Source organism: Sinohyriopsis cumingii, chromosome 5 (assembly GCF_028554795.1).
Source record: "Sinohyriopsis cumingii isolate HCF-2022 chromosome 5, ASM2855479v2, whole genome shotgun sequence".
NCBI classification, from domain to species: Eukaryota; Metazoa; Mollusca; class Bivalvia; order Unionida; family Unionidae; genus Sinohyriopsis; species Sinohyriopsis cumingii.
In genome coordinates this window covers 148295138-148322342 of record NC_142965.1, presented here as the reverse complement: position 1 = coordinate 148322342, position 27205 = coordinate 148295138, and the positions used below count along the sequence as shown (strand labels likewise).

Genomic DNA, 27205 nt, shown 5'->3' with positions numbered 1-27205 from the left:
CTTTGCATCATACAAATGACTGCGTCATACAAATGTCATAACACTTTTCTTGGCGTTATAGATTAATGTATGTCTGAACACAGATGAGTAACGCTTTTCGTGACTTTATGAATGCATGTGCTATTACACGCAATGACCCAATGCATTTCTTGAAGTTATATATTACTGTGTCTTCAAACACAATGGCCTGACTCTTTTCTTGGATTTACAAATTAATATGTGTATAAAAGACAATGACCTAACCATTTTCTTGAAGTTAAAGATAATGCGTGTTGATACACAGTGTACAAACGGTTATCTTGACAATAGCATTGCTGTTTTAAAACGGTGTCTTACAAACAGTATCGCATTTAATCTGAGACCATCTTCACCACAAATGTATGGGACATCCTGAAAGCAAATACCTTTCGACTAACCATTAGTATAAATATGTAACAGGAGGATTCAAGCGGGAAAATGCATTCTGGATTGATTAAAAGTCAGTAAATGATGTTTGTTTTTATAAAATCGCGAAAGCACCAAGAACAGATTAAAATTATATTTCAATCTCTCTCTCTCTGTCTCTCTCTCTCTACTAATTTTTTGTCCGAATGGGAACCAGTCAAGAAATGGGTGAACATAAACTAAACTTGATTTATATATCGGTCTGACTGGCCAGGATCGGTTGATAATGTAAAGTAAAATTCTAGTAAAACGAATCGTTTAAGAGTTGTTGCCAGTCGTAAATGAAAATCGACATAGACAATATTTTTTTGATGGAATTTCAGTCCTCATACAGACGTGATATTGGAACACTCACTACTGATATAGGAACCCGATTCATTCGGTGCGAAATTGAAATCACATGGACAAAATAAAATTACATCAACATTAGACACAGGACATGCGGTTTTCTCCTTACAAAAGCTTGCACGAAGAATTGGTATATACAGAGAAATATAGAATTAATGCCGAGCATTCGAAAATCTAAAGGTATTGTCAGTCACGTCCTGGATCGTATAGGAAGATCCGTGACAATCTATGCTAATTCCAATATTCTTGCCTATATTGACATCAACAACAATGCAGTCATGGAAGGAAAAGGATGAAACAATTTTTCGCATGAATTAAAGGTCTATATTTTTCAAGTGGGTATATTTATAAGTTTATTTTATACCTATACTCAATAACGTGCCTAATCGCAATACATTTGAAATGGAATTTCCTTATTTCGTGCATTTCAATTAGTTTTTTTTCTTTCATTCCGCGAAAGGGTTGTGATCTGAATTATTACACGATTTATCATAAACAACATCTTGAGCTCTACGAACTCAACACAATTTCAACACACATATCAACTGTTTCCGTATATATTATTCATATATCTTCCTTTCTATTCTTCCATAGTACTTTATGAATTTAAAACTACGCTTTATAGAATGAACGAAAGCATAAATCGAGCTGCTTTTCTGCATAATGAAAATACGGAATAGAAAATATATTAAAATCTGGGCTTCTTATGCAAGCGTTATATGCCTTCCCGTTCAAATCAATAAAATTACAACAACATTAGACACAGGACATGCGGCTTTCTCCTTACAAAAGCTTGCACGAGGAATTGGTATATACAGAGAAATATAGAATTAATGCCGAGCATTAGAAAATCTAAAGTTATTGTATATTTGATATCATAGTGTTTCCACGGGCTTACTATTAGAGCTGAATAATTACCGTGACTCCGATATAACAAGCCTATATACACAAGTGCAGCAATTACGAACTAGGTCAAAATGTGGAACGTATAACCGTTTTACTCAGGTACACTCCCAAATGTATTTAATTCAGATAGATATGACTTCAACGAAGCCCGCCCTGCTCATTTCGTAATAATGGTATATTCATCTGAAGGTTTTTTACTCCATCAGCAAACAAAATTGGTTGAGTTCTTCCAGCGATTGGGCTGGCTAAAAAGTGAGTGTGCGGGATTTCCCAAGTACTCATACTGCATTAGTGTGTATATATAAGTACGATCGGGAGCGTAGCATATACCAAAGCACAGACGAGTATCGGAACCTGGAGGTTGAATACATTTCAGAGCTGTAAATCTAAGAGCCCTTTTAATTCACAAAACAAGACAGTAAAGAAAGGCAAATCACAACACGTTCTTGCAAAGAGGTATGTGCCAGAAATATTTATTTTCTATTTATTTATGTAATTGTATCCATCTATCGATATCTACCTATCTATAAATTACGTTCAAAAGTTTATTCTTAGAGTAAAATCTGCCCTCGCCATCATTTGTAATGATCAGCACATACTACAATTGTTCCTGTACAGTTATAAATCAACATGCATAAACAAACCATCACATATATACATATTTGTGTCTTAGGATTCTGAATATGATTTTTGCACAAGGTATTATGTTAAGTGCGTGCGTGCTTTTCTGACAGAACAAAGTTCAATTTTCATAAATTTTACTCTAAAGTCAGTGTACATTTATTGAGCATACATAGCAAAATATTAAAGGCTCATACAAATTCAGTTTGTTAATGTATTTCCAGTTTTAAGTTATTGTTTATATCTTCTTCAGCTGACATCTTCTCACAATGTCTTCCGTAGAAAACCGTATAATTCCTGTTGACAAGCAAGGGGGAATCCATTATAGAGAAAGAAACGTCCTTTCAATGAATGTCTGCGATCAGTTTAGGTTACTCACTGTGTCAACCGATGAAAGAGAATATATTTACAAAACTTCAGATGCAACGCATGAGTTCACAGGTGAAAAAACTTTGAATGGAATCGAAACTATGAAAGTCCTGCGAGTCCAAGACTTGGATGGTGATACCTTCCTACATCATTTGATAATTATGGAACAGGAAACCCTTGCTATCAAAATGATCGATCTTCTATGTAATTCTGACCTGCTGAACATTTGCAACTTTCTTTTTCAAACACCATTACATTTGGCTGTGTTAACAGGACAGGCTTTCATTGTGAGAATGCTTCTGGAAGCAGGTGCACATACGGACATACAGGATCACCGGGGTAACACTCCTCTACATTTAGCTTGCCAAATTGGTGATTCTGAAATGGTTTCTCTTCTCATGTGCAATGTATCATCCCGATGTTATCATGAAATAAGAAACTTTGACGGCCTAAAATGCCTTCATCTCGCAGCATTCCTCAATAACACTGAGGTCGTCCGAATCCTTTTGGATGGCGGGGCAGATATTAACGCTGCAGATGCAAAAAGTGGTCGAACAATTCTTCACTGGGCGGCAGAGTACGGCAAAGCAGAATTAGTAGATTTAATATTGTCTAGGAAAGACGTGGATATTAGCATTGAAACATATGAAGGTGTCACAGCATTCGAGTTGGCAGTAGCAAATGGACAACTTGAAATTATGAGAAAATTCAGTCAGAAAATTTAAGTCGATAATTAAATGGTTAAATGAATTTCATGTTCGTTGCACTACAATCTGTGTTATTGTTGGTCATTTTTGTTTGTTAGTTGATTGCTTTGCTTGTTTGTTGGTTGCTATGCAATCTTGTCAAAGTGTAGAGAGTCGGCAAATGTTGGATGCTATGCAATCTTGTCAGAGTGTATAGAATCGGCAAACATTTGCTAAGCTCATTAAATAACACGTTCTCCTAATTAAAATTACAATGGATGCTTTCGCACAGGGCCGGTTTTTACTTTTTATCAATTGTCTTTATCTTTTCAATATTAATTATCTAATTTTGCTCGTTATCAATGCAAACATTCGTATGAAAGACATGTTTACTAATAAGGATCCATATCAAATAAAACATTCGTATGAACGACATGTATATTAATAGGGATCCAAATCAAATAAAACATTCGTATGAAAGACATGTATATCAATAAAGATCCAAATCAAATAAAACATTCGTATGAAGGACATGTATACTAATAAGGATCCAAATCAAATAAAACGTTCAATTGTGCCTGCAGATGTATATGGTTATTCATGTCATTTACGTGAAAAGACATCAGAACTAAACGCGATTTTCAAGAAAATAGCTTATGCTTGGAAGAAAATCAATTCGTAATTGCATGCAAGGACTTCTATATAAAACAGGAACAAAATAAAAGATGTTTATCTCACTCAGGTTTTAAAATTTAATAAATATGCATGTGTTCATGGATTCAAACATATTAATATGTGATAGAAGGTGATAAACTTTCTGGTTTGGTTAGATAAAAATGCAACCTATAGGGCTAGAATTTAGATGCAATATGTTGTCTCTTCCACGTTGATAAACACTGTTATTAAACGTATGCTTGTAGTATTTTTAATAAGCATGCACATGATTCGTTAATTCTCATTTAGGTCAGCGGTTCCGAATTATGACTTAGTTATATTTTAGTTTTTATTTTCACACCCTTTCGCACAATATTCACGCAAAGTTTGATTTGTTCGTCGAAGTTGTGCTGTGACGGCAAACAGTGGCTTGCGATTCAAGGCGAGAATAACCTGGCGCCATACTGAGCGGCAAAATAAAATCAGAGAGTACTGTTTGCAGAATGGTGTCCTCCATGAATGGTGTGGCGTTTGTGGAATCAAAGAATGACAACGTTCCGGTATACTTGAACCATAGGAATGTGGCAGCGTATCTTATAATTTGGATTGAAATGAGATGGGTCACATGACAAGCTGTTTTTACAATGAGAGTTGACTCTTAATGATGCATGCTTACGAATTATTTCTATTTTATTCTTATCTCAAGAGGAATCCTATGATATACGTGCCTGCGGTTTCAGGGAACTGGGATTTAAAGACTAAGCCGCCATTGTTTGTGGTCGTTGAGAGACAATGGGAACTTAACATTAAACCGACAGCTTTGAGGATTTATAGCAACAAGGCGAAATGTAATAGTAAAAATAGACAAGTGTTTGACATGATTGATGGCGGACAAGGAAAATGGCCACTATGACGTCACTACTAAGCTTTATATAGCCTTGACTATGCTGATATGCTAGCAACGCCTATAAATGCATGCTGTATACTGCATTATTATTAGTAGCATTATTATTTTATATTGCTGTTATTATTAAATAGGTATAAAAACAATTTTGTGATGTCCATAAATGTAATTGATATTAGACAGATTAGGTACTGATCCTGGTTAGAGTTCCAAAAAAGTATTATACATGCGGACAACTTAGAATTGAATAAGATCTTCCATTTAATAGTATATTGTTTGTGCGAACGATTCCCTCTAGTGTGCGTTATTTCTTCCAAGATTTACTCAGGTAGGAGTGGTTGGTCATGATATATACATTTGCCAAATTTACAGCATATTTAAGAACCCATAATCTTTATTAATGAAAGTGTATTGATCAAGATTTTTTAAAAATAAATTGGAGGAAATAACGAGTGTTCGAAGTACAATCAAACTTAGAAAGTGCTTTTTTTAGTACCCGCCGCCCAGATTATTGGTATGTCCAGTAGGGTATATTACCCATCGTAGTTTATACAATTTGCAAAGGAGAATGCAGATTCAATAATAACTGTGAATTATTGTTTTAATTTAGTCACGTGTTTTGAGCATATTCCAGTCTTATGTTGTGCGTAGTCCGCGCGTACTTATTGTACGTTGTCCCCGTTGATAATATGAACTAAATATCAGTACAGTATAGTACATTGAGTATAAATACATGAGTTGTCCTGTCGATTTGAGTTATTCATGTGGAAACTAAGATGATTGTTTCCTATTTATATCAGAACTTTTTAAGGGAAAGTAGAAATGCGGAGAAAGATCTTATTTTCAATGAAGCTGTGGTTTCAGTAGCAATCGTGGAAAATCGTGTTTACCTCGGTATAAATATAGCATCCACTGAGTACTGTACTTAGTGACTCCAGCTGTAGAGATTTACAGTCCATGATGCAAATGTAGTCTTCTACTGGAGAATGATGAACTAGTTTATAGATATGTCGTGTTTTAGATGTTTTTGCAAAATTATATCTGACTACGATGATATTGGTCGTCGAACACATTTTTGTTATTGATCCGTATCAGCAACGAACTCAGAACTGTCAATGTTGACCTAGATAACACAAGGCAAATAGTTGCAGTAACTAGCCAATCACAAACTACCTGAGCCACTATTGACACTAGAAACCGCAAGGCATATAGTGGCAGTAGCCAGCCAATCACAAACGACCTAATCCGATAGTGAAACAAATACTTTTTCGATACATCCGAAGAACGCCTTGCCACTATGCACGTGGCTTGGTCTAGTTTTAGGATTTGCGTGTGTGGGTAGTTGTGTGTGTGTGTGTGTGTGTGTGTGTGTCTGCTTTCATTTCATCAATAAGAAAACTCTTCATGTAGATAGGTCCAAGCATCGTTGCAAATAAACACTTTGTCGCCATTGTTGTATAAACCACATAACTGTTTATAATGCGAGATATAAATAGCTTCTTTACATCTATATACAACACCCGTAAACACGTTCGTAAGACTGATTAAATATATTAGCACCTTCGCGGTACTTGACCATCAGGATGATGCTGATGATACCTTATAGTTGCAGGAAGAGGAGGCCATGTTGCTGCAGGAATAGCTGTCAACACATTTACTAGCAAAGTTTGCTTGCAAAAAGAAGTTTAGGAAGTCAAATGCAATTACGAGATATGTATAGTGGAAAGTCTAGGAAGGCAGACAAAAGATATAATTTTACCAATATAAGAAACGTCCAGTCAAAATGCATGTAGTGTTTTAACAAATTATTTTCAAGTCTAGTTTTCCTTGCTCACAAATAAACCGATAATCAGCCCCGATTTCCATGAAATACGTATGCCGATTTCCTTCTTAACTGTTATGAGAATTCTAGGAAAATCTATATTAGTGTTTACATTTCATACATGCTTGTAGGTTATTCTATTCCTATTCCCCAGCCTAAGCTTCCCTACAACTCAGATATACGCATTCAGTTCTGCTTTCATTAAAAATTCATTAAAACGTTGTTATCATCAAGAATAAATGTCTAAAACAGAGCGTAAACAGACCACATGGCATCATGGATAGTATGTAATGGTTGTCCACCGTGCCAGTAATAACATATAACTTTCAAGCGATATTTTTGTTGCTGTCGAAATACATTTTTGTTTTTCTTTTCTGGTGTGGAAAGCATGTAAAATATGGCTTCTACATATGACATTCAATAAATAAAATACATCATGGGATTAAAATCAAGTGTCATAATCTATTAAATTATGCATTTACAGTAAACTTTATTTGTTTATTTATTGATTCATATTTTCACTTAAGAAATATATGGACAGATATTTGTTTTAAGTAATGAACTGTATAATACATTTAATTTGAAGAAAGAATGCAAGGATTATTTTCTATGCAAGCAATCATACCGTAACGCTGATATTCTAAAAATAAGAACAATTTCCATTAACTTAGTTCTAGAATGCCTCCATTCAAGCTACTAATCCTCCATCAAACATATTGGGGGGGGGGGGGATACTCTTAAAATGCACTATTTGAGACTACACTGGCTGGTACTGACTCGTAAGAAATGAATATGATCCCAGACTACCACTTTATCAATGGGGATCGTCTTGTTTCAGCTGAAAAGATAGGAATTTAAAGTGATACTATTGTATAATTAGTTTAATTTATATTGTCATTCATACCCCCCCCCCCCCATTGTCACCACTTTAATTTAAAATCCATTCATTGTAGCGAAATTCTAATACACCGTGGTTTGACTAATAGGGGCATGAAACGATAGAATATATTTAGATTTTGTTTATACAATAACTGTTTAATTGTTATTATTATTCTTAGTAAACTTGATGTAACTATAAACTACGCGTAAACGTGAGATCAGCCCACTATGCACACAGCCAAGTTTGATCTAGCATACATGTGTACACATATTGTTTACAGATCTGCATCAGGAAGAGTCATATACTAAGGACATACAACTTTACTCCTCAATTTGTCATGCAGTACAGTCAGACCGGACAGATTTAATGTGGAAAGTAATGTGCTTGTAACATGTACTCATCTACCGTATTCAGTGTTCCTGTTCGCACCAATCCCCATACCATCTCAATCAAGGCTACATTAAAAAGAGGACACTACAAAGTTGCTGTTATAAGCATTCGTGCGCAGGAGACAAGTCTGTTTATCGAACCAGTAATTAACATTATCACATAGTATGTAAAGTTTTCCTATAGTAATTGCAGTTTCATATTTCTGGTATTACCACATGTTAAAATATCACTTTATGTGTTTCTTATTGGTCCAAATAAGCCCATGAACTTATTGAGTAGTACCCTCTTTACTGATTGGCTGGGATCGTGGAAAAATGTTTTTAATCCCGCCTTCTGGGATGTTTTGTTTTTTGAATGAACATTTTTGGCGGCCATTTTTGAACTAGAATTGCGAAAGGAAATTGAGGAAAAATTGTCTCGGCTGTCGGAATATGGATATGTTACCTCTACAGGGGTTTGTTATGTCATGTATAATAATATCATAATGAGAAAAATGGCGTAAAACTACAAGACAGGAACAACAATAAGAAGTAAAACTAAGGGTATTGCTTATTTGATGGCGGCATGGAGTAAAGGAAAGGTATATCCGTAACATAGATATCGAATCCACCGGATACACAAGCGGGGTTTAAATGTTAACTTACAGAAGTAAATAAACTCACATCTGTTCACAGAAGAATCAGGACCTAAATGGGTTTCCTAACTGACAGAACTTTATCCAACCACAACATCTTTTCACAGTATATATGGGATGCAAATCCGACTCAAAAACAAATATGGTTACGTCTTCTGTACAGTCTATTGCTCCAGTCAAATACTGTAAATATCCGATCACAAATGCATTGAAGTTAATGTGGGAAATTCTGCATCCAGTAACCCTATTTCACATAAAAATAGCAACCACGTTACGTTTAGTTCTGCAAGTGTAATTTTTGGGTAAACACGTACTCAAGGCCTATTGTTTACCGTATTAATGTGGCATCACATGACATTAACCATTCTGTTTTGAAAAATGATTTTGTCGTTATAAAATATTCTGTTTATTCGGATAGAAGCTTTTTCTTTGATTTATAGTTTGTAAAAATGTACATTCTACTTTTACTAGTTCAACTTTGTTTGGGACTATATTTTATGCACAGCAAATGAAAAGTGCACCGTCTGTCAGAATGAATGAAATTATTCGTTCTTCTTTCTATCTAAATAATTTCCACTGAAATAAAAACTATGTGATATATAGAATCTCAATTGGGTAATGATTTAATATTAAATTTATGAAACTCGTTGAAAAATGTTCAGCTTTGGCTCGCCAAGGCTCGCAAAAGCTGGACATTATCCAATTCGTTTCAAAAATTCAATATTAAATAATTACCCTTTTGAGATCCTCTATGTATCTATGTGCACAATCACGTCCTGGATCGTATATGAAGATCCGTGACAGTCTATGCTAACGCCAATATTCTTGCCTATATTGACATCGACAACAAAGCAGTCATGGAAGGAAAAGGATGAAACAATTTTTCGCATGAATAAAAGGTCTATATTTTTCAAGTGGGCATATTTATAAGTTTATTTTATACCTATACTCAATAACGTGCCTAATCGCAATACATTTGAAATGGAATTTCCTTATTTCGTGCATTTCAATTAGTTTTTTCTTTCTTTCCGCCAAAGGGTTGTGATCTGAATTATTACACGATTAATCATAAACAGCATCTTGAGCTCTACGAACTCAACACAATTTCAACACAAATATCAACTGTTTCCGTATTATATTATTCATATATCTTCCTTTCTATTCTTCCATAGTACTTTATGAATTTAAAACTACGCTTTATAGAATGAACGAAAGCATAAATCGAGATGCTTTTCTGCATAATGAAAATACCGAATAAAAAATATATTAAAATCTGGGCTTCTTATGCAAGCGTTATATGCCTTCCCGTTCAAATCAATGCATCAATGAAGACTTTTTAAGAAAGATAGTTATTCTCATAAACTTATAAATGACACTATCATGACAATACAGGCCATTTCATGTCGCGGAAATGTGGTTTGTATACCTCTGCCAAGGACACACGGACACCAAAGTGGATATTAACAAGTTTTCAACCAGATAATCAATTATTCAACCAAACGATGTTTAGACACTGTTAAAGAATAGATCAGTTAATAATCAAATAGTTCGCTTCATACCAAACTTCGCATCCTGCTACATGCTTCGCATCATACTAATGACTCCGTCATACTAATGGCCTAACAGTTTTCTTGGCGTTATAGATTATGTATGCCTGAACACAGATGAGTAACGCTCTTTGTCACAGAATTAGGCAAAGAAATAACTTGGTTTTGTCTTAAAAACAATTAGACTATTTCTCGTTGTACATGCGTGCAATGTTATCTAGGGTGAATGTGTTTTTCCAGGTAAGCGACTGTATTAACATATATTTATCCACAGATTACTTGTGACAGGTATCATGACTAACATGATATGCACGGGTATTCTATCCCGACTTGTACTCACTCTCCAATGGATTTAAGTAAGACGAATCTCTAAATACCACACTGGTCGTTTTTGGATCACGTCAAGGAGTATACACTCTCCTTTGTTCTCCAGCCATAGGGGTAATTGTTAAATTTACATTCTTTTTATTTGATAGGCGAAGCTTATTCGGTTTGTACTGTGTTATCGCGTACTAATGTGTTTATTACAACGCAGATTTAAAGTATTATCATATCTAGAGATTATACAGAAACTATTATGTCCAATTTGGTTTTATTGTAGCTGATTCTGACTGTGTTCGTAGCTGACTGTGTTCGTCGCTGACTGTTATGGTAGCTGACCGTGTTTGTAGCCGTGATTGTCTATGAAATGTGATTGTGAATATGACTAGTGCGGTCCGAAGCTGTACGAAGCCGTCTAAAATTTCTTGGAGTCATCTGGAGCTTCCAGAACAATGCTGTCTGTTGTGATAAGATTATCGTGAATCTTAGTTGTGATAAGATTATTGTGAATCTTAGTTATGATAAGATTATTGTGAATCTTAGTTGTGATAAAATTATTGTGAATCTTAGTTGTGATAAGATTATTGTGAATCTTAGTTGTGATAAGATTATTGTGAATCTTAGTTGTGATAAGATTATTGTGAATCTTAGCTGTGATAAGATTATTGTGAATCTTAAGTTGTGTCAAGATTATTTTGAACCTTAGTGGTGTCCAGAGTATTTTGAATCTTGTGTTAAGAATATTTTTGAATCTTAATATATTTTTTTGTTCGAGATTATGTAAATCTTTTGTTGAATAAAATACTGTTTGAGGGGTATGTGCAGTCCATGAGGGTTCTTTGATCTGCACTTCATTTTTATTTAATATTTGGTTTGTTTATTTTCGATATGTGAATGTTGTGTAGAGTGATTTGAGTAAATCGTATGTTGAGAGCTTGAGAGAATCATTGTATTTTTACATCATATATTTATCATTATCAATTCATTCATAAATTTCCATCTTTCCCACATTATGTTTTGTTCATTTGGTCCCAAAACCCACTCGGATGCAATTCTGCGACACTCTTTTTGACTTTATGAATGCATGTGTTATCAAACGCAATGACCCAACGTATTTCTTGAAGTTATAGATTACTGTGTCTTCAAACACAATGGCCCAGTGCGTTTCGTGAGCCTATAGGTTAATGTTTCTTCAAATACGATAGCCTGACTCTTTTCTTGGATTTACAAATTAATATGCATAAAAGACAATGACCTAACCAGTTTCTTGAAGTTAAAGATAATGCGTGTTGATACACAGTGTACAAACGGTTATCTTGACAACAGCATTGCTGTTTTAAAACGGTGTCTTACAAACAGTGTGGCATTTAATCTGAGACCATCTTCACAATAAATGTATGGGACATCCTGAAAGCAAATACCTTTCGACTAACCATTAGCATAAATATGTAACCGGAGGATGCACGCGGGAAAATGCATTCTGGATTGATTAAAAGTCAGTAACCAGCCAATAACAAACTTTCTGACCCACTATTGACACAAGATACCGCAAGGCATATAGTGGCAGTAACCAACCAATCACAAACGATCTAAACCGATAATGAAACATTAAATACATCTAGTATACATTCCAGGGATGCCTTGCCACTATGAACGTGGCTAGGTCAAGTCTTACGATATGAGTGTGTGTGTGTGTGTTTGTTTATGTGTGTGTGTGTGTGTTTGTTTATGTGTGTGTCTGCTTTCATTTCACCAATAAGAATGTTCTTCAGGGAGACATGTCCTAGTATCCTTGTAACTAAACGCTTGGTCACCATTGTTATATAAACTACATAACTGTTTATAGGGCGAGATATAAACAACTTCTTTACATCTATATACAACACCTATAAACACGTTCGTAAGTCTGATGAAATCTATTAGCACCTTCGTGGTACTTGACCATCATGATGATGCTGATGATTCATTATAGTTGAAGGAAGAGGAGGCCATGTTGCTGCAGGAATAGCTGTCAACACATTTACTAGCAAAGTTTGCTTGCAAATAGAAGTTTAGGAAGTCAAATAGAATTACGAGATATGTATGGTGGAAAGTGTAGGAAGGCAGATAAAAGATATAATTTTTCCAGTATAAAAAACATCCAGTCAAAATGCATGTAGTGGTTTAAGAAATTATTTTCAAGTCTAGTTTTATTTGCTCACAAATAAACCTGTAATCAGCTCCGATTTCCATGAAATTCGTATGCCGATCTCCTTTTTACCTGTTATGAGAATTCTAGGAAAATCCATATTAGTGTTTACATTTCATACATGCTTGCAGGTTATTCTATTCCTATTCCCCAGCCTAAGCTTCGCTACAACTAAGATATACGCATTCATTTCTGCTTTCTTTAAAAATTCATCACAACTTTGTTATCATCAAGAATAAATGTGTTAAACAGAGCGTAAACAGACGATATGGCAACATGGAGAGTATGTAATGGTTGTCCACCGTGCCAATAATAACATATAACTTTCAAGCGATATTTTTGTAGCGGTAGAAATATGGCTTCTACATCTGACATTTAATAAACAAAATGCATCATGGGATTAAAATCAAGTGTCATAATCTATTAAATTATGCATTTAAAGTATCCTTTATTTATTTATTTATTCATATTTTCACTGAAGAAATATATGGACAGATATATGTTTTAAAAAATGAACTGTCTAATATATTTAATTTGAAGAAAGAATGCAAACATTATTTTCTATGCAAGCAATCATACCGTAATGCTGATATTCTAAAAATAAGAACAGTTTCTTTTAAGTTAGTTTTAGAATGCCTCCATACAAGCTACTAATCCTCCATCAAAACTATGGGGTGGGTGGGAAATTCTCTTGGTTTGATTAATAGGTGCATGAAACGATAGAACATATTTAGATTTTGTTTATACATTAACTGTTTAATTGTTTTTATGATTCTTAGTCAGCTTTATGTAAATATAAACTACGCGTAAACGTGAGATCTACCCAGTATGCGCACAGCCAAGTTTGCTCTAGTATACATGTGTACACCACCTATTGTTTACAGTTCTGCATCAGGAAGAGTCATATGCTAAGGACATACATCTTTACTCCTCAATTTGTCATGCAGTACAGTCAGACCGGACAGATTTAATATGAAAAGAATGTACGAGCAACATGTACTCATCTACCGTATTCAGTGTTCCTATTCGCACCAATCCCCATGCCATCTCAATCAATTCTACATTAAAAAGAGGACACTACAAAGTTGCTGATAAAATCATTCGTGCGCAGGAGACAAGTCTGTTTATGGAAGCAGTAGTTAACATTATCACATAGTAGGTATATTTAACTATGGCATGTGCAGTTTCATATTTCTGATATTACCACATGTTAAAATATCACTTTATGTGATTCATTTTAGTCGAAATAAGCCTATGAAATTAGTGTGCAGTATCCTTTTTACTGATTGGCTGGGATCATGGGAAAAAGTTATTAACCTTCTGGAATGTTTGGTTTTGAATGAACATTTTTGGTAGCAATTTTTGAACTCGACTCCCGAAAGGAAATTGATGAAAAATTGTCTCGGCTGTCGGAATATGGATATAATACCCCTACAGGGGTTTGTTATGTCATGTATAACAATATCATAATGAGAAATATGGCGTAAAACTACTACACCAGAACAACAATAAGAAGTAAAACTAAGGGCATTGCTTATTTGATGGCGGGGTGGGGGAGCGATATATCCGTAACATATATATAGAATCCACCGTATATACAAGCGTGGTTTAAATGTTAACTTGCAAATAAATAAACTCACCTCTGTTCACAGAAGAATTAGGACATACATGGGTCTCCTAACTGACAGAACTTTATCCAACCACAGCATCTTTACGCAGTATATATGAGATGCAAATCCGACTCAAAAAGAAATTTGTTTACGTCTTCTGTTCAGTCTATTGTTCCAGTGAAATACTGTAAATATCCGGTCACAAATGCATTGCAGTAAATGTGGGAATTTCTGCATCCAGTAATCCTATTTTCACATAAAAATAGCAACAATGTAACGTTTAGTTCTTCAAGTGACATTTTAGGGCAAACATGAACTCTATCCTTACTTTTTACCGCATCAATGTGGCATTACATAGCTCTAACCATTCTGTTTTGAAAAATGATTTTTTTTCGTTATAAAATGTCATGTTAATTCGGATTACGCTTTTTCGTTGATTTATAGTTTGTGAAAATGTACAATCTACTTTTACTTGTTCAACTTTGTTTGGGAAAATATTTTATTTTAAAATAGTTTAACTTTCTTTGGGACTATACTTTATGCACAACAAATGAAAGGTGCACCGTCTGTCAGAATGAACGAACATATTCGTTTTTCTTTCTATCTAAATAATTTCCACTGAAATAAACACTGTGTTAAAAAGAAATCTCAAATGGGTAATGATTTAACATTAAATTTATGAAACACGTTGGACATTATTCAACTCGTTTCATAAATTGAGTATTAAATCGTTACCCATTTGAGATCCTCTATGTATCTATGTACACAGTCACGTCCTGGATCGTATAGGAAGATCCGTGACAATCTATGCTAATTCCAATATTCTTGCCTATATTGACATCAACAACAATGCAGTCATGGAAGGAAAAGGATGAAACAATTTTTCGCATGAATTAAAGGTCTATATTTTTCAAGTGGGTATATTTATAAGTTTATTTTATACCTATACTCAATAACGTGCCTAATCGCAATACATTTGAAATGGAATTTCCTTATTTCGTGCATTTCAATTAGTTTTTTTCTTTCATTCCGCGAAAGGGTTGTGATCTGAATTATTACACGATTAATCATAAACAGCATCTTGAGCTCTACGAACTCAACACAATTTCAACACACATATCAACTGTTTCCGTATATATTATTCATATATCTTCCTTTCTATTCTTCCATAGTACTTTATGAATTTAAAACTACGCTTTATAGAATGAACGAAAGCATAAATCGAGCTGCTTTTCCTCATAATGAAAATACGGAATAGAAAATATATTAAAATCTGGGCTTCTTATGCAAGCGTTATATGCCTTCCCGTTCAAATCAATGCATCAATGAAGACTTTTTAAGAAAGATAGTTATTATCATAAACCTATAAATGACACTATCATCACAATACAGGTTATTTCATGTCGCTGAAATGTGAGTTGTATACCTTTGCCAAGGACACCCGGACGCCAAAATGGATATTAACAATTTTTCAACCAGATAATCAATTATTCATCCAGATGATGTTTAGACATTGTGTAAAAAATAAATCAGCTAATAATCAAATAGTTGGCTTCATATCAAACTTTGCATCAAGCTAAATGCTTTGCATCATACAAATGACTGCGTCATACAAATGTCATAACACTTTTCTTGGCGTTATAGATTAATGTATGTCTGAACACAGATGAGTAACGCTTTTCGTGACTTTATGAATGCATGTGCTATTACACGCAATGACCCAATGCATTTCTTGAAGTTATATATTACTGTGTCTTCAAACACAATGGCCTGACTCTTTTCTTGGATTTACAAATTAATATGTGTATAAAAGACAATGACCTAACCATTTTCTTGAAGTTAAAGATAATGCGTGTTGATACACAGTGTACAAACGGTTATCTTGACAATAGCATTGCTGTTTTAAAACGGTGTCTTACAAACAGTATCGCATTTAATCTGAGACCATCTTCACCACAAATGTATGGGACATCCTGAAAGCAAATACCTTTCGACTAACCATTAGTATAAATATGTAACAGGAGGATTCAAGCGGGAAAATGCATTCTGGATTGATTAAAAGTCAGTAAATGATGTTTGTTTTTATAAAATCGCGAAAGCACCAAGAACAGATTAAAATTATATTTCAATCTCTCTCTCTCTCTGTCTCTCTCTCTCTACTAATTTTTTGTCAGAATGGGAACCAGTCAAGAAATGGGTGAACATAAACTAAACTTGATTTATATATCGGTCTGACTGGCCAGGATCGGTTGATAATGTAAAATAAAATTCTAGTAAAACGAATCGTTTAAGAGTTGTTGCCAGTCGTAAATGAAAATCGACATAGACAATATTTTTTTGATGGAATTTCAGTCCTCATACAGACCTGATATTGGAACACTCACTACTGATATAGGAACCCGATTCATTCGGTGCGAAATTGAAATCACATGGACAAAATAAAATTACAACAACATTAGACACAGGACATGCGGTTTTCTCCTTACAAAAGCTTGCACGAAGAATTGGTATATACAGAGAAATATAGAATTAATGCCGAGCATTCGAAAATCTAAAGGTATTGTCAGTCACGTCCTGGATCGTATAGGAAGATCCGTGACAATCTATGCTAATTCCAATATTCTTGCCTATATTGACATCAACAACAATGCAGTCATGGAAGGAAAAGGATGAAACAATTTTTCGCATGAATTAAAGGTCTATATTTTTCAAGTGGGTATATTTATAAGTTTATTTTATACCTATACTCAATAACGTGCCTAATTGCAATACATTTGAAATGGAATTTCCTTATTTCGTGCATTTCAATTAGTTTTTTTTCTTTCATTCCGCGAAAGGGTTGTGATCTGAATTATTACACGATTTATCATAAACAGCATCTTGAGCTCTACGATCTCAGATATACGCATTCAGTTCTGCTTTCTTTAAAAATGCATCACAACTTTGTTTTCATCGAGAATAAATGCTTAAAACAGAGCGTAAACAGACCACATGGCGTCAAAGATAGTTTTCCACCGTGCTAGTAATAACATAACTTTCAAGCGATATTTTTGTTGCTGTAAATATACAACAATTTTTGTTTTCTGTTGTGAGAGCATGTAAAATATGTTTCTACATATGAAATTTAATAAATAAAATACATCATGGGATTAAAAACAAGTGTCATAATCCAATCAATTATGCATTTCCAGTAGAATTTATTTATTTATTTATTTATTCATATTTTCACTTAAGAAATATATGGACAGATATATGTTTTAAATAATGGACTGTCTAATATATTCAAATTGAAGAAAGAATGCAAGCATTATTTTCTATGCAAAAAATCATATAGTAATGCTGATATTCTAAAAGTAAGAACAATTTCCCTTAACTTAGTTCTAGAATTCCTCCATACAAGCTACTAATCCTCCATGAAAAATAAGGGGGGGGGGGTTACTCTTAAAATACATTATTTAAGACTACACTGGCTGGTACTGACTCGTAAGAAATGATTATGATCCAAGACTACCACTTTATCAATGGGGATTGCCTTGTTTCAGCTTAATAGATAGGAATTTTTAAAGTGATACTATTGTATAATTAGTTTAATTTATATTGTCATACATCCCCCCCATTGTCACCACTTTAATTTAAAATCCATTCATTGTAGCGAAATTCTAATACACCGTGGTTTGACTAATAGATGCATGAAACGATAGAATATATTTAGATTTTGTAAACGTGAGATCAGCCCACTATGCACACAGCCAAGTTTGATCTAGTATACATGTGTACACCTATTGTTTACATTTCTGCATCAGGAAGAGTCCTATACTAAGGAAATACAACTTTACTCCTCAATTTGTCGTGTAGTACAGTCAAACCGCACAGATTTAATGTGGAAAGTAATGTACGAGTCACATGTACGCATCTACCGTATTCAGTGTTTCTGTTCGCACCAATCCCCATGCCATCTCAATCAAGGCTACATTAAAAATAGGACACTGCAAAGTTGCTGTTACAAGTCTGTTTATCGAACCAGTAATTAACATTATCACATAGTAGGTATAGTGTTCCTATAGCATGTGCGATTTCATATTTCTAATATTGCCACATGTTAAAATATCACCTTATGTGATACTGGTGGGTCCAAATAAGCCCATGGTATTATTGTGCAGTATCCTCTTTACTGATTGGCTGGGATCGTGGGAAAACGTTCTTAATCCCGCCTTCTGGAATGTTTGGTTTTGAATGAACAATTTTGTAGGCCATTACTGAACTCGACTCGCGAAAAAAAAATTGTCTCGGATTTCGGGATATGGATCTGTTACCCCTACAGGGGTTTGTTATGTCAAGCTTCGCAAAAGCTGGACATTATTCAAATCGTTTCATAAATTCCATTTTCAATCGTTGCCCATTTGAGATCCTCTATTTTTCATATAGTAGGTATAGTTTTCCTATAGTTCAGTTTCATATTTCTGATATTGCCACATGTTAAAATATCACTTTATATGATTCTGATTGGTCCAAATATGCCCATGAAATGGTGCAGTATACTCTTTTCTCATTGGTGCGTGGAAAACGTTTTTAACCCCGCTTTCTGTAAAGTATGGTTTTGAATGAAAATTTTTGGCGGCCATTTTTGAACTCGACTCACGAAAGGAAATTGAAGAAAAATTGTCACGGCTGTCGGAATATGGATATGTTACCCCTACAAAGGTTTGTTATGTCATGTATAACAATATCATAATGAGAAATATGGCGTAAAACTACAAGACAAAAAAAACAATAAGAAGTAAAACTAAGGGTATTGCTTATTTGTTGGCGGAGTGATGTGAGGGAGCGGTATATTCGTAACATAGATATCGAATCCACCGTATATACAAGCGTGGTTTAAATGTTAACTTGGAAATAAATAAACTCACCTATGTTCACAGAAGAATTAGGACATAAATGGGTCTCCTAACCGACAGAACTTTATCCAACCACAGCATCTTTAAGCAGCATATATGAGATGCAAATCCGACTCAAAAAGAATTTTATTATGTCTTCTGTATAGTGTAATGTTCCAGTGAAATACTGTAAATATCCTGTCACAAATGCATTGCAGTAAATGTGGTAATTTCTGCATCCAGTAATCCTATTTCACACAAAAATAGCAACAATGTAACGTTTAGTTCTGCAAGCAACATTTCAGGGTAAAAGTGTACTCTATGCCTACTGTTTACCGTATCAATGTGGCATCACATAGCATTAACCATTCTGTTTAGAAAAATGATTTTGTCGTTATTAAATGTTCTGCTTATTCGGATGGAAGCTTTTTCTTTGATATATATTTTGTAACAATGTACAATCTACTTTTACTTGTTCAACTTTTTTGGGACTATATTTAATGTACAACATACGAAAGGTGCACCGTCTGTCAGAATCACGAAATTATTCTTCCTTCTTTCTACCTAAAACATTTCCACTGAAATAAAACTATGTGATGAAAAGAATCTCAGATGGGTGATGATCTAATATTAAAGTTAAGAAAATCCTTGAATAATGTCCAGCTTTTGCTCGCCAAGGTTAGTAAAAGCTGGACATTATTCAATTCGCTTAATAAATAAGTATTAAAACGTTACCCATTTGAGATCCTCTATGCATCTATGTACACAATCACTTCCTGGATCGTATAGGAAGATCCGTGACAATCTATGATAACGCGAACATTCTTGCCTATACTGACATCAACAACAAAGCAGTCATGGAAGGAAAAGGATGAAACAATTTTTCGCATGAATAAAAGGTCTATATTTTTCAATTGGGTATATTTACAAGTTTATTTTATACCTATTCTCAATAGCCTACCTAATAGCAATACATTTGAAACGCAATTTCCTTATTTCTTGCATCTCAATTAGTTTTTGTTTCATTTCCGCCAAATGAAAGGTGTACCGTCTGTCAGAATGAACGAACCTATTCGTTCTTCTTTCTATCTAAATAATTTCCACTGAAATAAACACTATGTGTTAAAAAGAAATCTCAAATGGGTAATGATTTAACATTAAATTTATGAAACACGTTGGACATTATTCAACTCGTTTCATAAATTGAGTATTAAATCGTTACCCATTTGGGATCCTCTATGTATCTATGTACACAATCACGTCCTGGATAGTATAGGAAGATCCGTGACTATCTATGCTAATTCCAATATTCTTGCCTATATTGACATCAACAACAATGCAGTCATGGAGGGAAAAGGATGAAATCATTTTTCGCATGAATAAAAGGTCTATCGTTTTCAAGTGGGTATATTTATAACTTTATTTTTTACCTATACTCAATAACCACCTAATCGCAATTTCCCTATTTCGAGCATTTCAATTAGTTTTGTGTTTCTTTCCGCCAAAGGGTTGTGATCTGAATCACTACAGGATTAATCATTTATAGCATCCTGAGCTCTACGAACTCAACAAAATTTCAACACACGTATCAACTGTTTCCGTATATGTTATTCATATATCTTCCTTTCTATTCTTCCATAGTACTTTATGAATTTAAACCTACGCTTTATAGAATCAACGAAAGCATAACTCGAGCCGCTTTTCTGCACAATGAAAATACCGAATTGATAATATATTAAAATCTGTGCTTCTTATGCAACCTTTATATGCTTCTCGTTGAAAACAATGCAGCAATCAAGACTTTTTAAGAAAGGTAGTTATTGTCATCAACGTATAAATGACAATATCAACACAATACAGGCTATTTCATGTCGCTTTAATGTGAGTTGTATAAATTTGCCAAGGACACCCGGACGCCAAAATGGATATTAACAAGTTTTCAACCAGATAAACAACTAAATAAGCAGATGATGTTTAGACACTGTCTAAGAATATGTCAGCTAATAATCGGATAGTTTTCTTCATATCAAATTTCGCATCATTCTAAATGCTTCGCATCATACAAATGACTGCGTCATACTAATGGCCTAACAATTTTCTTTAAGTTATAGATTAATATATGAATGAACACAGTGGAGTAATGCTTACCTTGACTCTATGAATGCATGTGTTATTAAACGCATTTCTTGAAGTTAAAGATTACTGTGTCTTCAAACACAATGGCCCAGGGCTTTTCCTCGGCCTATAGGTTAATGTGTCTCCAAACACAATAGCCTACGCTTTTCTTGGAGTTGCACATTCATATGTGTATAAGAAAAGAATTTCCTTTCTTTGAAGTTAAAGATTAATGCGTGTTGGAACACAATGTACTAACGGTTATCATGAAAATAGCATTGCTGTTTTAAAAACAGTGTCGTATAAGCTGCGTCGAACTTGATCTGAGACCATCTTCACAATACATGTATGGGACATCCTAAAAGCAAATGCCTTTCGACTAACCTTATGTATAAATATGTAACAGGAGTATTCATGCGGAAAAATCCATTCTGATTGATTAAAGGTCCGGAATTGTTTTATATAAAATCTCGAAAGCACCAAGAACATATTTAAATTCTATTTTAATCTCTCTCTCTCTGCTAATTATTTGGCAGAATGGGAACCAATCAAGAAATGGGTGAACATAAACTAAACTTGATTTATATATCGGTCTGACTGGCCAGGATCGGTTGATAATGTAAAGTAAAATTAAGGAAAACGAATCGTTTGAGAATTGCTGTCAGTGAAAATAGACATAAACAATATTTTCTTGATGGAATTTCAGTCCTCATACAGACGTGATATTGGAACACTCACTATTGATATTGGACCCAGATTCCTTCAGTGCGAAATTGAAATCACATGGACAAAATAAAATAAGATCAAAATCGTTATACGTGGGACATGCAGCTTTCACCGCTCCAAAGCTTGCAAGAAGGATGGGTATATACAGAGAATTATAGATTCGATGACGATCATTCGACAATCTAAAGTTATTTTATATTTGATATCATAGTGTTTCCACGGGCTTACTGGTAGAGTTGAATAATTACCGTGAATCCGATATAACAAGCCTACATACTTGTGCAACAATTGCAAACTAGGTCAAAATGTGGAACGAAAAACCATTTTACTCAGGTAAACTCCGCAATGTATTTAATTCAAATAGATATGATTTCAACGAAACCCGTCTAGCTCATTTCGTAATAATGGTATATTCACCGGAAGGTTTTTCACTCCATCAGCATACAAAATTGGTTGAGTTTATCCAGCGATTAGTCTGGCTAAAAAGTGAGTGTGCGGAATTTCCCGAGTACTCATATTAAATGAGTGTGTATATATACGTACGACCGGGACCCTAGCATACATAAAGTTCAGAAGGGCATCAGAACCGGGAGGTTGAATAAATTTCAGAGCTATAAAACTAAGAGCCCTATTGATTCACAAAACAAGACAGTAAACAAAGGTAAATCACAGCACGTTCTTGCAAAGAGGTATATACCAAAAATATTTATTTCCTATTTATTTATGTAATTGTATCCAACTATCGATATCTGCCTATCTATACCTTCCTTCCAAAAGTTTATTCTTAGAGTAAAACCTACCTTCCGAATAATTTGTTACGATCAGCACATACTAAAATGATTCCTGTACAGTAATAAATCAACATGCACAAACAAACCAGTACATATATAAATATGTGTGTCTTAGGATTCTGAATATGAGGTTTACACATGTTATTATGTTAAGTGCGTGCGTGCGTTTCTGACAGAACAAAGTTCAATTTTCATAAATTTTACTCTGAAATCTGTATTCATTTATTGAGTATACATAACAAAATAACAAAGGCTCATAAAAGTTCAATTCAGTAATGTATTTCCAGTTTTAAGTTATTGTTTATATCTTCTTCAGCTGACTCCTTCTAACAATGTCTTCCGTAGAAAAACATATATTTCCTGTTGACAAACAAGGAGGAATACATTATAGAGAAAGAATCGTCCATTCACTGAATGTCTGTTATCAGTTTAGGTTACTCACTGTATCAACCAATGAAAGAGAATATATTTACAAAGATTCAGATGCAACGCATGAGGTCACAGATGAAATAACTTTGAATGGAATCGAAACTTTGAAAGTCCTGAGAGTCCAATACTTTGGATGGTGACGCCTTCCTTCATCATTTGATAATTATGGAACAAGAAACCCTTGCTATCAAAATGATCGATGTTCTATAGAATTCTGACCTGCTGAACATTTGCAACTTTCTTTTTCAAACACCATTACATTTGGCTGTGTTAACAGGACATACTGTCATTGTGAGAAAGCTTCTGGAAGCAGGTGCACATACGGACAAAAAGGATCACCGGGGTAACACTCCTCTACATTTAGCTTGCCAAATTTGTGATTCTGAAATGGTTTCTCTTCTCATGTGCAATGTATCATCCCGATGTTATCATGAAATAAGAAACTTTGACGGCCTAAAATGCCTGCATCTCGCAGCATTCCTCAATAACACTGAGGTCGTCCGAATCCTTTTGGATGGTGGGGCAGATATTAACGCTGGGGATGCAAAAAGTGGTCGAACAATTCTTCACTGGGCGGCAGAGTGCGGCAAAGTAGAATTAGTCGATTTAATATTGTCGAGAAAAGACGTGGAGATTAACATTGAAACATATGAAGGTATCACAGCATTCGAGTTGGCAGGAGCAAATGGCCATCTTGAGATTAAGAGAAAATTAAGTCAGAAAATTTAAGTCGATAATTAATTGCACATGATCCGTTATTTCTCATTTCGGTCAGCGGTTCCGAATTATGACTTATTTCTATTTTAGTTTTTATTTTCACACCCAATCGCACAAAACACAAGCATAGTTGGATTTGTGACGGTAAACACTGGCCTGCGGTACATGGCGACCATAACCTTATACCATACTGACTGGCATAAAACAAATCAGAGGGTACTGTTTGCAGAATTGTGTCCTCCATGAATGGTGTGGCATTTGGGGAATCAAAGGTGGAGAACGTTCTGATATACTTGAACCATAGGAATGTGGCAGCGTATCTTATAATTTGGATTGAAATGAGATGGGTCACATGAAAAGCTGTTTTTGCAATGAGAATTGACTCTCAATTTTGCATGACTCGTTTAGCTACTTTCGGAAATGGACTGTCTCATATTAACACGGCAAAGACAAACGCTGCGTCCAATCAACTTATTTGACAGTTAAAATAATAAAGTCATTAAAGTATTTAAACTCATTTTATATTGATTTATATTTATGTGATCACCGTTTATTTCTTAAATTTTTTAAATATATGGATTGAATGAAATTGTGTTTCCAACTAATGTCCGTTGGTTTTCAAACTTAATATATACAGGTTTTGCCATCTGTAATTGCAGTTCATATACTTTATTCAATAAACCTCATAAGTGTTAAATTCAAGATGCTTCAGTAATGATATAATAATGACAAGAATAATTATGTAGCAATTAACATTAGTTGCTTACTCTGCATGAATATGTTAGTGCTATAACTTTCTGTTAACAATTAGCATTACTTATTTACTCTGCATTACGATGACTGATGGCCAAATATCTCTATCTTTAATATGGAGAGCTGTAAGGTGCAAAATGTGTACATATACAAATTCATGTTCCTTTGATGTTGTATTCTGTCAGCCGCTATCGGACGTCGTACTGTATTGATATTTTAGTGCAATAACCTTATGCAAGCAGTTAGCATTACCCGTTTACTCAGTATGGATATATTAGTGTCATAACCTTCTAAGCCAAAAGAAAAATCTTTTGCTGATTCGCTAAACAGTTACTATGGCAACATTTGAAAAACTAGGGAATGCAACCTTATTTCTTAGAAATCAATACTTTTTTTAGTAAGTAAGAAACATTTATTAGGGAATTCACCTTAACTATAATTTCCAGGGTAGGATTTTTCAGTATAGTAAAGACCTTCGTTTATTCAACTATATTTCCCCTTTTTGTAGATTTTCTGAAGGTCCATTATGCTTTATTTAATCAGGCAGAATTCCACACAACTAGGTAAATAAAGGTTCTGATGTGGCATTAGGTACGTTATATTTGGCTTGACACATTGGTGATCCAAGAGAAGGGGAAACTATGTAAAAGCCCATAATCATTCACGGCATTGACGTGAAGCGGTTGGTTAACGGGGAACACAATTTTTATCTTCCAATCAACCCATATTGTTCTTAAATGAAAACATGCATGGAATGAAGTTGACATTTTTTCTCAAGCGTGAAAAAAAAGCGGAAACACACATTCATCCCGATCTTTCAGATTAATAATTACCTTAAATCAAACTTTTAATTTCGAATCAGTTACAATTAACAAAGGTGACAGTCATCTTACTTTAATGTTGATTGAGAAATTGTGCGAAATATGGGAAGTCATAATATCCGATTATTAAAATATTTGGGTAAAGGTACCATTACATACTATATTTTATTAATTCTGACATTGCAGCAATGGCGATCTGTAAGAAGAATTTGCGTTTTGTTTTGCTTTGCCGTTTAATTTTATTTTGCATTGTTGTTGTTTTGTTTATAAAGATGACCAATCCTTTAGACCCTAAGTATTCATCTTGCCGTGCTTCCATTTCATGAACAATTTATAGAACGAGTGGTATATCATTGCTACAGCGTACATACTATACATATATTTCATTAAAATCACATACAAATACATATATTTGCCCTTTGAACGTAGCTAAGATTTACTTCAGGCGGTTATGTATGGACCTAGTGAATGGATTCCTCAGAACCTTTTTTTTAGTTTCTCTTTTTCTTAATATTGATTAAATCGATATAATACATACTTATGATTTAAACATTAACGATGGTTTTAATGATGAAAGAGCACCATAAACATTTGGTTAGCTGCGCCATTCACATGACACAAACTAAAATCCCCTACTTTCGTCATTTCATAGATTTTAGAAGTATCTTGCTAAGATGGTCGATCGATCCATCCATCGAGAGAGAGAGAGAGAAAGAGAGAGATTTTCATATTTATTTAATAATAATCGAGATTTAGAACATTAAAGTATTTTAAGAAACAACAACAAAAACAAAACATTAAATGCATCACAGTCTGTGTACCGCGTAACCGAGGAATTTACTGTCTAATGTCGACGTGGTTTGCAACTTTGTATCATTGATAAACACTGTAGATAAATCCCAAGGAAAGTGCACACGTATCGTTACGACGAATCATACTCTTGTAGGTTACTTGGTGTAAGTTCTATTTCAAGTTTTAAATCATGCCCAAATTCATTTTCTCTCTCACTCCTCAGCCATGCGTAGTTTGTCCGTTATGCATGAGAGGGGAGATGGGAACAGAAATCCGAAAGGATTGTGATGAAAATAAGTTATAAAACGAGGACTATTAATACTTTTTATCGTTATTTTCATACGTCACTAATGAATAATGTGTGAAAATTCATCATTGATATAGAATCAACTGCAGATGTTCGCTAGAATGTTTATCTATGCGTATTATTGCGCCATGGGCGGATCACAATTTGATCTACCAATAGTAGTGGTATATCAAATTGCCTTATACCAACACTTTAAATGCCATACTATTTTTAAATATATGTGATATATATATATATATATATATATATATATATATATATATATATATATATATATATATATATATATATATATATATATATATAATATAATACAATATAATATAACATAGTCAAGCATCCTCTGTGTTTATGGCCGGTCAAAGATCGTATGGATGTGGGTTTTCAGAAATTATATATGTTTGGTCAAAGATCTTCTTTGTGTATGGCCAAGGTTCCTCGTTGTTTGTATATATGAGGAAATATTCTGTGTATGTGCATGGTCAAATATCCTCTGTGTGTGTGTGTGTGTGTTTGTGTGTGTGTGTGTGTGTGTGTGTATACTTAATAATCGGCG

At 34.2% G+C, this 27205-nt stretch overlaps 2 protein-coding genes across 2 annotated transcripts in view; both read left to right on the top strand.

The window, feature by feature from the left end:
• Nucleotides 1-3663, top strand: part of LOC149800431 (uncharacterized) — a 43867-nt gene extending 40204 nt beyond the window's left edge. The window contains exon 4 of the mRNA XM_089958436.1: nt 2577-3663. Within this exon, the coding sequence (XP_089814562.1) occupies nt 2577-3413 (837 nt within the window). The 3' untranslated portion in view covers nt 3414-3663. The remainder of the gene's footprint in view (nt 1-2576) is intronic.
• A 9319-nt stretch (nt 3664-12982) lies between these two features.
• LOC149800430 (NF-kappa-B inhibitor alpha-like) lies at nt 12983-23988 on the top strand. The gene is made up of 2 exons (XM_089958435.1): nt 12983-12997; nt 23470-23988. Exons 1-2 carry the CDS (start codon nt 12983-12985, stop codon nt 23986-23988), a joined length of 534 nt encoding a protein of 177 aa, XP_089814561.1.
• Nucleotides 23989-27205: the final 3217 nt, after the last annotated feature.